Genomic DNA, 13278 nt, shown 5'->3' with positions numbered 1-13278 from the left:
AATTCCTGCGAGAGAGTAACGGTTAATGTGATTGGATGTTAATTATTTGACTAGGCTACCTGTATTTGACATTGTGTTATTTCGCTAAACACTAGATGGTTTAATTTTATTTTTGGCAGTGAAACGAGGCTACTTAGGCGAGAAAAAAACCTCACCCAAATGTATAGCCCGTTGGAAAATATAAATGGACTGTTTGAAAATGTGAAGATTTTATTTTTATTTAAAATGTGAATCACATTCTTATTTGGCAGACCCCCGACGGCATTGTGCGTACCCCAGTTTGGGAATACCTGCATAGAGCATCCATTTTTATTTATACATTTATTTGGATAGGGACAATGTACAGTACAGCAAAAACATATGTTTCAGAGCACTGAGAAATGCTTTGCACCTGATTTAGCTAACAGCTCATCTACATCTGTCGTCTCCGTTTACTAATGCTGAAATTCTTCCACCTGTTAACAGAAAAACAATGCCAATTGAAACGGCATATCTGATCCGAAAGGATAATTACTAGAAGACAACAGCACATAACCCTGTGGAAGCCAAAGCTGTCTGTGTGTGGCATCGTACATATTAAGCAGCGCTTACCCACTATTCAAGGCCAAGATTCTGATGGACAACAGGCAATCAAGCAGTTAGTTGGCCAGGTACAAAGAGGCTTCTTAGCTAATAGAGCACAGATGTGTGGCAAACAAACCGCAGTTACATAAACATCTGGTTTTCATCGTCTAGGTGAAATCTTGGTGGGGAAAAATCAAAACAATATATTTTGATGCATGCCAGCAAAGCCAATACACCACAATTCATTAAATTGCACTATAACGATGACAAACGGTAGCCACAAACTGTTGGGGTCTACATAAAGCTGTCCCAACAGCAGTTCCAACACCTTACCACTGCTGCACCTGGCTATCAGCGGAGCCTTGTCTGGCAGCGAAACAGTTCATTCAGCCTCATTTATTGCCTTTGCTGTTATGGCTGACTTGCTTAAACAATCGTTGTTTCTACTGACAATTGAGATGTACAAACTATGACATAGGGGATGACGAGCGGAGAGGAGGCAATCCGTAATTTTGATTAAGACATTAATGAGCGAGCTAGTCTGGACGTAGTCAATATAACTATTTGTTCAGCACTTCTTAAATATACAGCAAAAGAATTCAGAACATGGGCCGTACTTACAGTATTCTCCCTGTACACCAAGTTAGAACCGTAGGATAAATAAAGTGGGCATATAAGCAGACAATGAAAGCTCTTACAAAATTAGATAATTACATTTCTCTAAAACAGGTTATAGGCTACATGTGTACCACCAAGTCAGAATAGTAGGCTAAATTCTGTGGGGAAAATTGACCAGATCTTCAGGTCGGAGCTCTAGAAAGAGATCAGAGTTCCCGACTTGCAATTCAGAGTTGGATGACCGTTCAAAACATATTTTCCAAGTTGGAGCTTGTTTTTTTCAGAGTTCCCAGTTGTCTTGAACTCACTGAAGTCTGAGATTTCCCAGTTCTGAGTTTCAAGTTGTTTTGAGCGCAGCAGAAGTCATGCTGGACTGCCAGTAGATTGTCGACTTTATTCATGATGATGACTGCTAGCTAAGATTTTGAAAGTATGATGTTAACATGATCAGTCCAATCAAATCTAATGTCAATATAACGTGATTTTATGTCATTGATGTTATTTTTGGCTATGGCCAATGACCTTGAGCCTTCTTGGATGGGCACTTCTAATGTAACTCTATGGCAGCACCCAAGGTGCTTGAATTTTCGAGCTCTCCCCATAGATTTTGCGGTGACGTTGTGTCCCCATGAGTGACAGAACACTGAGCCAATCACAGCGCAATTAGAGAACATTACCAACCCCTACGCTCTGTGTTGTCCGCTGGATGCCTCACTACCACAGAAAGCACTGAGCTAGGCTGAAACACCTGTATTTTGGTGCTGCCTTACTCAAGAAAACAAAAAGAGACCATGGTCATTCGCAGCTTTATTAACTCAATGATAAAAATGTATTATTTGTTTGCAAACTGATATGTAAAAAGCATTAATGCCAATATAACATTCAAAACAGGTTCTGCCCCACCTGCCCTTAATGACGGCCATTGTGGGTAAAGATGAAATCTCGAGTCGGTATTTTATTTGAGTGGTTTATTAATATCTTGACCAGCATTCAAAAAGGAGCCTAAGTGATTCTTATTTACAGTACAGTACCATATCACTTACATAATAACAACTTGAAGCATTTTTCAAGATACCCAAGGACACGTGACAGTAAACATTTGAATTGTTCAAGTGGTGCACCGGTGGTAATGCTAATGTGGATGTTGGAATTGAGCCTGTCTCCCTCTACTGGGATCTCTTCATTCATTCATTCATTCATTCATTCATTCATTCCATTTTTTTTATTATAGATTTTTTTTAGGTACACTACTGTTAGCAATTTATGTTATTCTTCAATAACACAAACTCCAAAGCAAATTAGGGGGAGAAAAATTGGTTTATTCAGAAAGGACAAATCAAGATGTTATGCTGGAAGGTAGATGTTCAGTCCCCACTGAACAAAGGAATATGATGCCATTTATAACATCCCACCCTAGCCTGGGGTTGCCCAATCAGAAGTCCTTGCAGTACAACTTGGCCAATAGCCAAATAACAAGTATCCTGCTCTGGAGTCAATGAAAACCTGGCACACGTAGCACACATCACTGAGTTGAGGAGTGACATTCCACAGATTCTAACATATGTTGAACTGAAACCCAACTCTTATTTACAATTCACTATTGACCATTAGTACTCCAGTTTTTAATCCTCTCATCCTCTGCGTTGTGTATTTATTTTCTAAATATTCTTATACTACCGTTAAAAAGTTTGGGGTCACTTAGAAATGTCCTTGTTTTTGAAAGAAAAGCACATTTTTTATCCATTAAAATAACATAAAATTGATCCGAAATACAGTGTAGACATTGTTAATGTTGTAAATCACTAGTGTAGATCGAAACGGCTGATTTTGAATGGACAGAGGCCCACTATCAGCAACCATCACTCCTGTGTTCCAATGGCACGTTGTGTTTGCTAATCCAAGTTTACCATTTTAAAAGGCTAATTGATCATTAGAAAACGCTTTTGCAATTATGTTAGCACAGATGAAAACTGTTGTCCTGCTTAAAGAAGCAATAAAATGTGCCTTCTTTAGACTAGTTGAGTATCTGGAGCATCAGCATTTGTGGGATCGATTACAGGCTCAAAATGGCCAGAAACAAAGACTTTCTTCTGAAACTTGTCAGTCTATTCTTGTTCTGAGAAATGACGGCTATTCCATGCGAGAAATTGCCAAGAAACTGAATATCTTGTACAACGCTGTGTACTACTCCCTTCACAGAACAGCGCAAACTGGCTCTAACCAGAATAGAAAGGAGTGGGAGGCCACGGTGCACAAGTACATTAGAGTGTCTAGTTTGAGAAACAGATGCCTCACAAGTCCTCAACTGGCAGCTTCATTAAATAGTCCTCGCAAAACTTCAGTCTCAACGTCAACAGGCGACTTCGGAATGCTGGCCATCCAGGTAGAGTTGCAAAGAAAAAGCCATATCTCAGACAGGCCAATAAAAAGAAAAGTTTAAGATGGGCAAAAGAACACTGGACAGAGGAACTCTAACTGGCCTGTGAATTATCTGAGGAAAACATATTTCATATCTCCTATTGCATGGGAATAACATAAAAATGATAACATATACAGCACATTCCATAACCTGCATCCCATAACCTGCATTATTGGCCATTATTCCCAGGCAACTCAATAAACTCAACTAGAGAAATGCATCAGGTCTTATAGCTAGTCTAAAAAAGTCTTAAAAAGTCATTTGACTAAAAGAGAATTTCCCCAAGAGCTCTCCTCTTGAAAGTGAATCCAAGCTGCTCCCCAAAACTCCACTAATCCCTCTACAGCAGTTTGCTATGGGGATCCATTTTTTTTCTTCTTAATGTCTCTCTTCAGGTTGACTTGTTGTTGTTGACCCTGCGCTCCTCTTTCCACTGTCTTCTCCTGAGTAGATCCCAGAGTCCTGACTGGAGCTGCCTTGTCCTCTCTGGATGGAGGAGGAGCCACTGTCCTGCTCCGCCTCAACATCTCCCTGACCCTTGACCTGTTGCTGTTGACCCTGGCTTGTCTGCTCTACCTGTACAGCCATCACAACTGTGACCGCACAGCTCTCCTCCCGAGGCAGGAGGAGAAGGGATATTGGATCCTGTGTGTTATGCAGTATACCGCTGGGAAATGTGTGCTTTGAGACAAGACTTTTTCTCTTTTTGTGGCATCTGTAGACAGGCACTATTGTCATCAGACCGACACAGCCCAGCAGAGCCAGCAACACCTTCCACACCGGAGGTTGTCCTTAGAGGGACAAACAGAGCAGGCGTCAATATAGATATTAAGCTCAAATCTGAAAGATCCCTTTTTCAGGGACAATGTGGATTTAAATGTAATGGTGTGTAAATGGTTCTCAATTTTACCCAGGGTCCTCACACACTGTTGCTGCGTGTATGGGCTGGTCTTATTGTACGGTTTGCTGAATGCGTTGACCTGCAGGCAGTACTCTGTCCAGGGCTTCAGCGGGAACAGTGTTCCCTCTGTGGTGTCAAAAACTCTCTCTTGTTTCTGTATGATGGAGACAAAAGCACACCAATAAGACATATGAATAGTGTGAGTACTTGAATTGAATGGTTTGAAAAAACAAAAGGTGTGACATTGATTGATAAAGCAGTGAGCTCTACATTTTTCAGATATCTCAACAACAAAAAATGTCTCTACTCCAAAGATCAAAATCAAGTTGAAGGACCCTAGACTTAAGCATACATCAAATATGAGGGAGCTTATTATATGGTAATAATTGGCAAATACTGTATGTACAGTTGAAGTCGGAAGTTTACATACACCTTAGCCAAATACATTTAAACTCAGTTTTTCACAATGCCTGACATTTAATCCCAGTAAAAAGTCCCTGTTTTAGGTCAGTTTGGTTCACCACTGTCACAAGCGTCGTTGTAGGTAGACCAAAACGCAGCGGGTATATTTATCATCTTCTTATTTATTGAAGAAAAACACTTGAACAAAACAAACGACGAAAACAGCCCAATAAGGTGCACAGACTATACTAGGAACCACCCACAAACACAAGAGAAAACTAACCCACTTAAATATGGCCTCCAATTAGAGGCAACGACAACCAGCTTCCTCTAATTGGAGGTTGTTCCAAAACCCCAAAATAGAAATAGAAAAACTAGATAAAACACATAGAAATAGAATAACAGAAGAAAAAAAACGAAACACACAAAACAAACACCCCCTGCCATGCCCTGACCAAACTACAATAACAAATAACCCCTTTTACTGGTCAGGACGTGACAACCACTTTATTTTAAGAATGTGAAATGTCAGAATAATAGTAGAGAGAATGATTTATTTCAGATTTTATTTCTTTCATCACATTCCCAGTGGGTCGGAAGTGTACATACACTCAATTAGTATTTGGTAGCATTGCCTTTAAATTGTTGAACTTGGGTCAAACGTTTCGGGTAGCCTCCCACAAGCTTCCCACAATAAGTTGGGTGAATTCTGGCCCATTCCTCCTGACAGAGCTGGTGTAACTGAGTCAGGTTTGTAGGCCTTCTTGCTCGCACACGCCTTCCCAGTTCTGCCCACACATTTTCTACAGGATTGAGGTCAAGGCTTTGTGATAGCCACTCCAATACCTTGACTTTGTTGTCCTTAAGCCATTTTGACAACTTTGGAAGTATGCTTGGGGTCATTGTCCATTTGGAAGACCCATTTGCGACCAAGCTTTAACTTCCTGACTGATGTCTTGACATGTTGCTTCAATATATCCACATAAATTTCCTCCCTCATGATGGCATCTATTTTGTGAAGTGCACCAGTCCCTCCTGCAGCAAAGCACCCCCACAACATGATGCTGCCACCCCCGTGCTTCACGGTTGGGATGGTGGTCTTCGGCTTGCAAGCCTCCCCCTTTTTCCTCCAAATATAATGATGGTCACTATGTCCAAACAGTTCTATTATTGTTTCATCCGACCAGAGGACATTTCTCCAAAAAGTATGATCTTTGTCCCCATGTGCAGTTGCAAACCGTACTCTGATTTTTTTTATGGCTATTTTGGAGCAGTGGCTTCTTCATTGTTGAGTGGCCTTTCAGGTTATGTCGATATAGGACTCGTTTTACTGTGGATATAGATACTTTTGTACCGGTTTCCTCCAGCATCTTCACAAGGTCCTTTGCTATTGTTCTGGGAATGATTTGCACTTTTCGCACCAAAGTATGTTTACATTGTAGTCATTTAGCAGACGCTCTTATCCAGAGCAACTTACAGTAGTGAATGCATACACAATTTCATTTCATGCATTTTTTATTTTTTTTGTACTGGCCCCCCGTGGGAATCGAACCCAAAACCCTGGCGTTGCACACACCATGCTGGCGTTGCAAACATAATGCTCTACCAACTGAGCCACAGGGAAGATTTTCATCTCTAGGAGACAGAACGCGTCTCCTTCCGGAGCGGTATGACAGCTGCGTGGTCCCATGGTGTTTATACTTGCGTACTATTGTTTGTACAGATGAACGTGGTACCTTCAGGCGTTTGGAAATTGCTCCCAAGGATGAACAAGACTTGTGGAGATCTACAATCTTTTTTCTGAGGTCTTGGCTGATTTCTTCTGATTTTCCCATGATATGAAGCAAAGAGGCCCTGAATTTGAAGGTAGGCCTTGAGGTACACCTCCAATTGTTTAAAGGCACAGTCAACTTTGTGTATGTAAACTTCTGACCAGAGTTGCCAGAAGAATTGTGATACAGTGAAGGATAAGTGAAATAATCTGTCTGTAAACAATTGTTGGAAAAATTACTTGTGTCATGTACAAAGTAGATGTCCTAACTGACTAGCCAAAACTATAATTTGTTAACAAGAAATTTGTGGAGTGGCTGAAAAACGAGTTTTAATGACTCCAACCTAAGTGTATGTAAACTTCCGACTTCAACTGTATGTATTGTCATGTTAGGGTCTTATTTTTCAGAGTATATAACTCACGGACACTAGAGAAGCTTAACCAAGTTTAATTCTTCCCAAAGGGTATTCAGACAAAAAAGCATTTCTCACAATCACTGGTATATATATCCCACTTAAGACACTCTTTCTCTCCAATCCTTACATCTTATGGTTCCACAGGAAGAGGGTAGTAAACCCTTATTACTCCCTTCAGGGGATCTGACCTGACCTCCTGACCTCAACCCCTCCTTCACCTAATCCACAGATGTCCATCTGCTTCCCTATAGCAATCCTTTGATCTCCTCCCGTCCACCCAACACATTCCAAAGCAATCTGTCTTTCTACAGAGAACCATTAACTTCTGGCATAAAACCCAGTCTCTTTCACCCCTTATATTCTATGCTTCTGAGTTATCATTTATTTAACCTGTTAGGGCTAGGGGGCAGCATTTGCACGTCTGGATAAAAAAACTTTACCCGATTTAATCTGGTTACTAATCCTACCCAGTAACTAGAATATGCATATACTTATTATATATGGATAGAAAACACTCTAAAGTTTCTAAAACTGTTTGAATGGTGTCTGTGAGTATAACAGAACTCATTTGGCAGGCAAAACCCTGAGATATTTTCTGACAGGAAGTGGATACCTGATGTGTTGTATTGACTTTAAACCTATCCCATTGAAAAACACAGGGGCTTAGGAATATTTTGGCACTTCCTATTGCTTCCACTAGATGTCACCAGCCTTTACAAAGTGTTTTGAGTCTTCTGGAGGGAGATCTGACCGAACAAGAGCCATGGAACGATGATGTCCCATTAGACACCTGGCGCGCGAGTTCATGTTGGGTACCCTCGTTCCAATACGTTATAAAAGAGTATGCATTCGTCCACCTTGAATATTATTCATGTTCTGGTTAAAAAGGCCCTAATGATTTATGCTATACAACGTTTGACATGTTTGAACGAACGGAAATATATTTTTTCCCCTCGTTCATGACGAGAAGTCCGGCTGGCTTAGATCATGTGCTAACAAGACGGAGATTTTTGGACATAAATGATTAGCTTTTTTGAACAAAACTACATTCGTTATGGACCTGTGATACCTGGAAGTGACATCTGATGAAGAGAATCAAAGGTAATGGATTATTTACATAGTATTTTCGATTTTAGATCTCCCCAACATGACGTCTAGTCTGTATCGCAACGCGTATTTTTCTGGGCGCAGTGCTCAGATTATTGCAAAGTGTGATTTCCCAGTAAGGTTATTTTTAAATCTGGCAAGTTGATTGCGTTCAAGAGATGTAAATCTATAATTCTTTAAATGACAATATAATATTTTACCAATGTTTTCTAATTTTAATTATTTAATTTGTGACGCTGACTTGACTGCCGGTTATTGGAGGGAAACGATTTCCTCAACATCAATGCCATAGTAAAACGCTGTTTTTGGATATAAATATGAACTTGATAGAACTAAAAATGCATGCATTGTCTAACATAATGTCCTAGGAGTGTCATCTGATGGAGATTGTAAAAGGTTAGTGCATCATTTTAGCTGGTTTTATGGTTTTGGTGACCCTGTCTTTGACTTGACAAAACATTACACACAACTCTTGTAAATGTACTGTCCTAACATACTCTAAATTTATGCTTTCGCCGTAAAACCTTTTTGAAATCGTAAAACGTGGTTAGATTAAGGAGATGTTTATCTTTCAAATGGTGTAAAATAGTTGTATGTTTGAAAAATTTGAATTTTGACATTTATTTGGATTCAAATTTGCCGCTCTTGAAATGCACCTGCTGTTGATGGAGTGCACCACGGGTGGCACGCTAGCGTCCCACCTAGCCCCAAGAGGTTAATATCTCAATGTTCAAAGTTTAGCCGATTCCAACATTCATGACGTGGACCTTTCTGGGTGTAGATCATGCCTCCCAACCCCTCCCCCCTCCCACCCCACAATTTCGATGTGGAGGTGACATTCACCACGCTGGAAGGATACATTTTGACTATACCAGCCAGAATACAGCACGAGCTGAGTATGGCAACTTGGTATCAACTTTGAACTCTTATTCACTAAAGAAGTGATACATCCAAGAAGTCGAGTTATCATCAGCAGCTGTAAACGTGCGTGGCCTAGGAAAGGACAGACATTCTCTTCAGAATGACAGGGTACTACAACGTATCCGTTCTACCACACGACGACAGACTACAATGTATCCGCCCTACGACCAGAAGTATTCTTCAAAGGACATGGGAGATCTCTGCTGGGCAACCCAGCCTTCCATCTTCGAACAATCTATCGAAGCGCAGCTCAGAGTAAATATATTTCTTGCATTTTCCTTTTTCAAATGGGCGGTTATTTAGAATGCATAACATTCTGTATTTACGATAGCATAGCTTCATAAGGTCCGATAGAGACACAATCCTTTTGTTCCTCAGTCTTCCCGCTCTTTCATTCAAACCCAACCCCCTTTCTTTGTGTAACCAGCCGTCATATCGGTTTTGTACGCTAGGGACGTTTTCTTTTATGATATATTTAGTAATCAATGTATGATCCATCCTGTGTGATTATTTAGGTATTAGTAAATAAATAATTCAACCAAATTTTGTATTGCTGATTCAACTTGTTAGCCAGGGTTCGTGAAGATAACCAAGAATTTTACGACGTTCAGATGAGACTGAATAAGGTGACGATTAATACTTGACTGCTATTGAAATAAAAGATTTAAAGATCTGTTAGAGTTTATTTGGAAGATAACAGCTCTATAAACATTCTTTCGTGGTGCCCCGACTTCCTAGTTAATTACATTTACATGATTAGTTTAATCAGGTAATATTAGAGAATTGATTTGATAAAATAGCATGTCATATATAATGTAATCCATAGTAAAGACACGACAGTATGTATGTAACAGATGGATTAAGAGAGAAAACCACTAAAGCTCCTTCACTTCCTGTTTCCTGCCCTTCTCGTGCTTTTCTGGGTCACATGGCCCAACCACACAACAGGGGACAATAACACAAGTGAGTCACTTGAGGATAGGCATTGAAGAGTGAACAAAGAAGAAATGGAAACCTTTTCTTCATCTTTGCAGGCTTCAAATATACCAAAAACTTGTTTGATCTGGAAACCTTTGAAAAGGCAATGCAGTGCGTCCCTTTTAGACAGAGAACATGTTACACCACACCCCCCCGGTCTCTTATCACAGCATATCCAGCTGCTAGACTTCAAAGAAAGGACAGCACAGTTTGTTTTATAACTGGTTTGGAGGATATTATGTTATGAGAAAGGTCAGTGGAGTGGCGTTATTTGCTTGTGCACATGAGATGACATTTGTCTGGCACTCCGCCGGTGCTTCCGAAAGAGCTGTTCACTGCGGTTTGCCGTTTATTCCCATCTTAACAAAACTCCTACCATCACTCTACTTGTGAATCATCACTACTACTTAACCATAAAAGCCTGGCTGTTGAAGTGAGTCCTGACCTTGCTGGGTGAATGTTTCTCCCAATACTGCAGACTGAAGGACATGACCAACATAGAGCTCATGGGGGTGTTGTCCTCCGCCATTGGCTCCCTGAAGCTCACTGTTAACATGGCGTCCCCTGGATCGAACGTCACATTGGACGGGGGGCCTAGGGCCGCTGTAACACAGGAACAAACACTGCTGTCAATGGCTACATCACAGCCTTCACTACAACAACATATGGCACTTGAGCACATGCTGTTTTTAGTCTGTAGGCTAGCATTGTTCCACTTACAGACATGATTAAAATTATCAACAAACTCACATTTTAGACCACAGTAATGTGAATCAGGAGTGTTTTTGATTCCTGTGTAGGTCAGTTAGAGCATAGCACTTGCAACGCCATGGTTGTAGGTTCAATTCCCACAGTGGACCAGTATGAAAATGTATGAAAATGTATACACCTACCACTAAGTTTTGCCTGGATAAGAGCATCTGCTAAATTACAAAAAATGTGTTGGAGCTGGGCTGAAACAAAAGCTTGCACACAGCCACAAAGTGTGCATGTCCAGTTACGGATGTTGTTGGCCTCACCATGTTCATCAGGAATGAACTTCAGCCAGTACCAGTTTGACATCTGACCCCTGCCCTCGGCCCTCACTCTCAGTATGTATTCATTGTTGAAGCCCAGCTCCTTAGAGAAGTCGCATCTCTCCTCAGTTATCCTGACACACACCCCTGTGTAGGTCCCCTCGTCCGACTGTGTATGAGAACTATGAGACAGAGAGGAAAAATGTCTAGCTTGTTGGTGGGGTTCATTCAAGTACCAGACAGCATGCTTGAAGCAGAGTAAAAATGGAAAGTAAACATATTTTTTACTGAAATAAATATGTACCTTTTATTGTCCTGGAGTAAGAAAGGCTCTTGGTACTCACAATTTGTATTGAGCGGTGAACGTGATGTTGTGATTGGCCATGGAGTGATTCCGGTCCCATATCATAATGTATCGAGTGTTCACTGCATCCATCCTCACATTATAAGGTATAGGCAGTGCAGCAAACACTGAGGGAAACAACGCCAGAATCATGTCAGAATTCAGATGTTCTTTAGTATCACAGCAGTCTTGATGTTATAGTAACGTTATAGCAGAGGTGGCGGACAATGACGACATTACACCAACGTCTAGCCCTACTGAGACTTTTTAGTCTGCTGGAGCAGTATCACTCTAAGACATTATAAAGCTGGCGTGGAAGGAGTCTGAAATGAATAGAATTCGAATTAATGTGGTCAAGATATGAACCACTCATAACACACCTTTGCTTGGACGAGACAGTTAACTGACATGTAGCACAGGATGTTAAGAAAAGGAAACCAAGACGTCTTGTTTTATTCTGTTATGTACATCATTTTTAAACCCGTGTGGCTGCTTATCCTAAATCTGCAAAGATCGGTACAGTACAGAGAATACACAATGACTATACACGATTCATATTGCAAGCTTTTAGATTAACCTGTAACACTTGTTTAGGTGTGATTTATTTTAATCAAAATGTCTATTCACCGCTCAATCATTGCAAAAATAAGCCGAGTGGAGCGGTCTGTCGTTTCGCTTTCATTTTGAATCAAAAGACTTACCGGTGTATGCAAGGAGAAAAACTTGCCATGCAAATAGGCGTAATATCATATCTTAAATCCCTGGTCTTGATCGCTTCCCTCCCCTCTATTTCCACGTCGGTCCTTCAGTCACGGCGACAAGACCTCTCAAGGATACCCGGCATTGTGTTGTTCTCATTATACCCTACGCACGTGGAAGCGTGTGTTCACGATCGAAACTTCCTGCCCCAGTATAACTCATCTAGAAACCAACCACACACACAGGAAATCAAAAAAGTACAGTGCTAAAAGTTAGTCACTGTCTGGAAGTAGCAGCACGCATTCTCAATGACCCACTTGGCCGATACTCATTTAAATATATAATAAAGTGAAATCACAAATGTAACAGAGGTCAAGTTCACAGCATGCAACATCAATTAATCAGTATGCAATCAAACACTTAGGCAAGACGTATGAGGTGAGAGTTAATTACTTTAATATGAATGAAACTCAATTTGGATGCAATAATACAGCATGTTCAGTATTGTACAGCATGACCAAAGATATAAATGAAGACAACCATTGTTTTGTGCACACTATTCACCAGGACTACTTTCAGTGGCCATTTTAGCATGTCAATCTTGGTGAGGCAAACATGTTATTTTAGATGCATGCCAGCGAAGGCACTACAAAACTCTAAACAATACACGAAATGCACTATCACACTACACCAAACGTGATCAAGACACGCAGGTTGAAATATCAAAACAAACTCTGAACCAATGACATTAATTTGGGGACAGGTCGAAAAGCATTAAACATGTATGGCAATTTAGCTAGTTAGCTTGCACTTGCTAGCTAATTTGTCCTATTTAGCTAGCTTGCTGTTGCTAGCTAATTTGTCCTGGGATATAAACATTGAGTTGTTATTTTACCCGAAATGCACAAGGTCCTCTACTCCGACAATTAATCCACACATAAAACGGTCGTCATCTCTCCTCCTTCCAGGAGGATGCATGGGTCTCGACCTTCGCCTCTCCTGAGTCCGTACAGGAGTTGCAGCGATGAGACAAGACTATAACTACCAATTGGATATCACGAAATTGGGGAGAAAAAAAAAGGGAAAATAAAAAGAAATAGAAAGGACTTCTATTTTAGCCCTT

General features: G+C 40.6%; 1 protein-coding gene across 3 annotated transcripts in view; it reads right to left on the bottom strand.

Annotated features, from left to right (window-relative positions):
• Nucleotides 1-3308: 3308 nt before the first annotated feature.
• LOC106581895 (interferon alpha/beta receptor 1a) overlaps nucleotides 3309-13278 on the bottom strand; it is a 46990-nt gene continuing 37020 nt past the window's right edge. Inside the window, exons 1-6 of one of the 3 annotated variants that reach the window (XM_014164332.2) lie at nucleotides 12158-12450; nucleotides 11458-11584; nucleotides 11117-11295; nucleotides 10543-10700; nucleotides 4512-4656; nucleotides 3311-4392 (exon numbers count right to left, since the gene is read on the bottom strand). In XM_014164332.2, the coding sequence (XP_014019807.1) occupies nucleotides 3980-4392; nucleotides 4512-4656; nucleotides 10543-10700; nucleotides 11117-11295; nucleotides 11458-11584; nucleotides 12158-12206 (1071 nt within the window). In that variant the 5' untranslated portion in view covers nucleotides 12207-12450 and the 3' untranslated portion in view covers nucleotides 3311-3979. Of the gene's footprint in view, nucleotides 4393-4511; nucleotides 4657-10542; nucleotides 10701-11116; nucleotides 11296-11457; nucleotides 11585-12157; nucleotides 12451-13278 lie in introns of those variants that run through there. The other 2 variants (XM_014164333.2, XM_014164331.2) reach the window with 2 other exon arrangements.

The sequence above is a fragment of the Salmo salar genome, chromosome ssa21 (genome assembly GCF_905237065.1).
Source record: "Salmo salar chromosome ssa21, Ssal_v3.1, whole genome shotgun sequence".
Classification (NCBI taxonomy): domain Eukaryota; kingdom Metazoa; phylum Chordata; class Actinopteri; order Salmoniformes; family Salmonidae; genus Salmo; species Salmo salar.
Note: the sequence above shows the minus strand (reverse complement) of the source record. Positions and strands in the feature narration are given on the sequence as shown.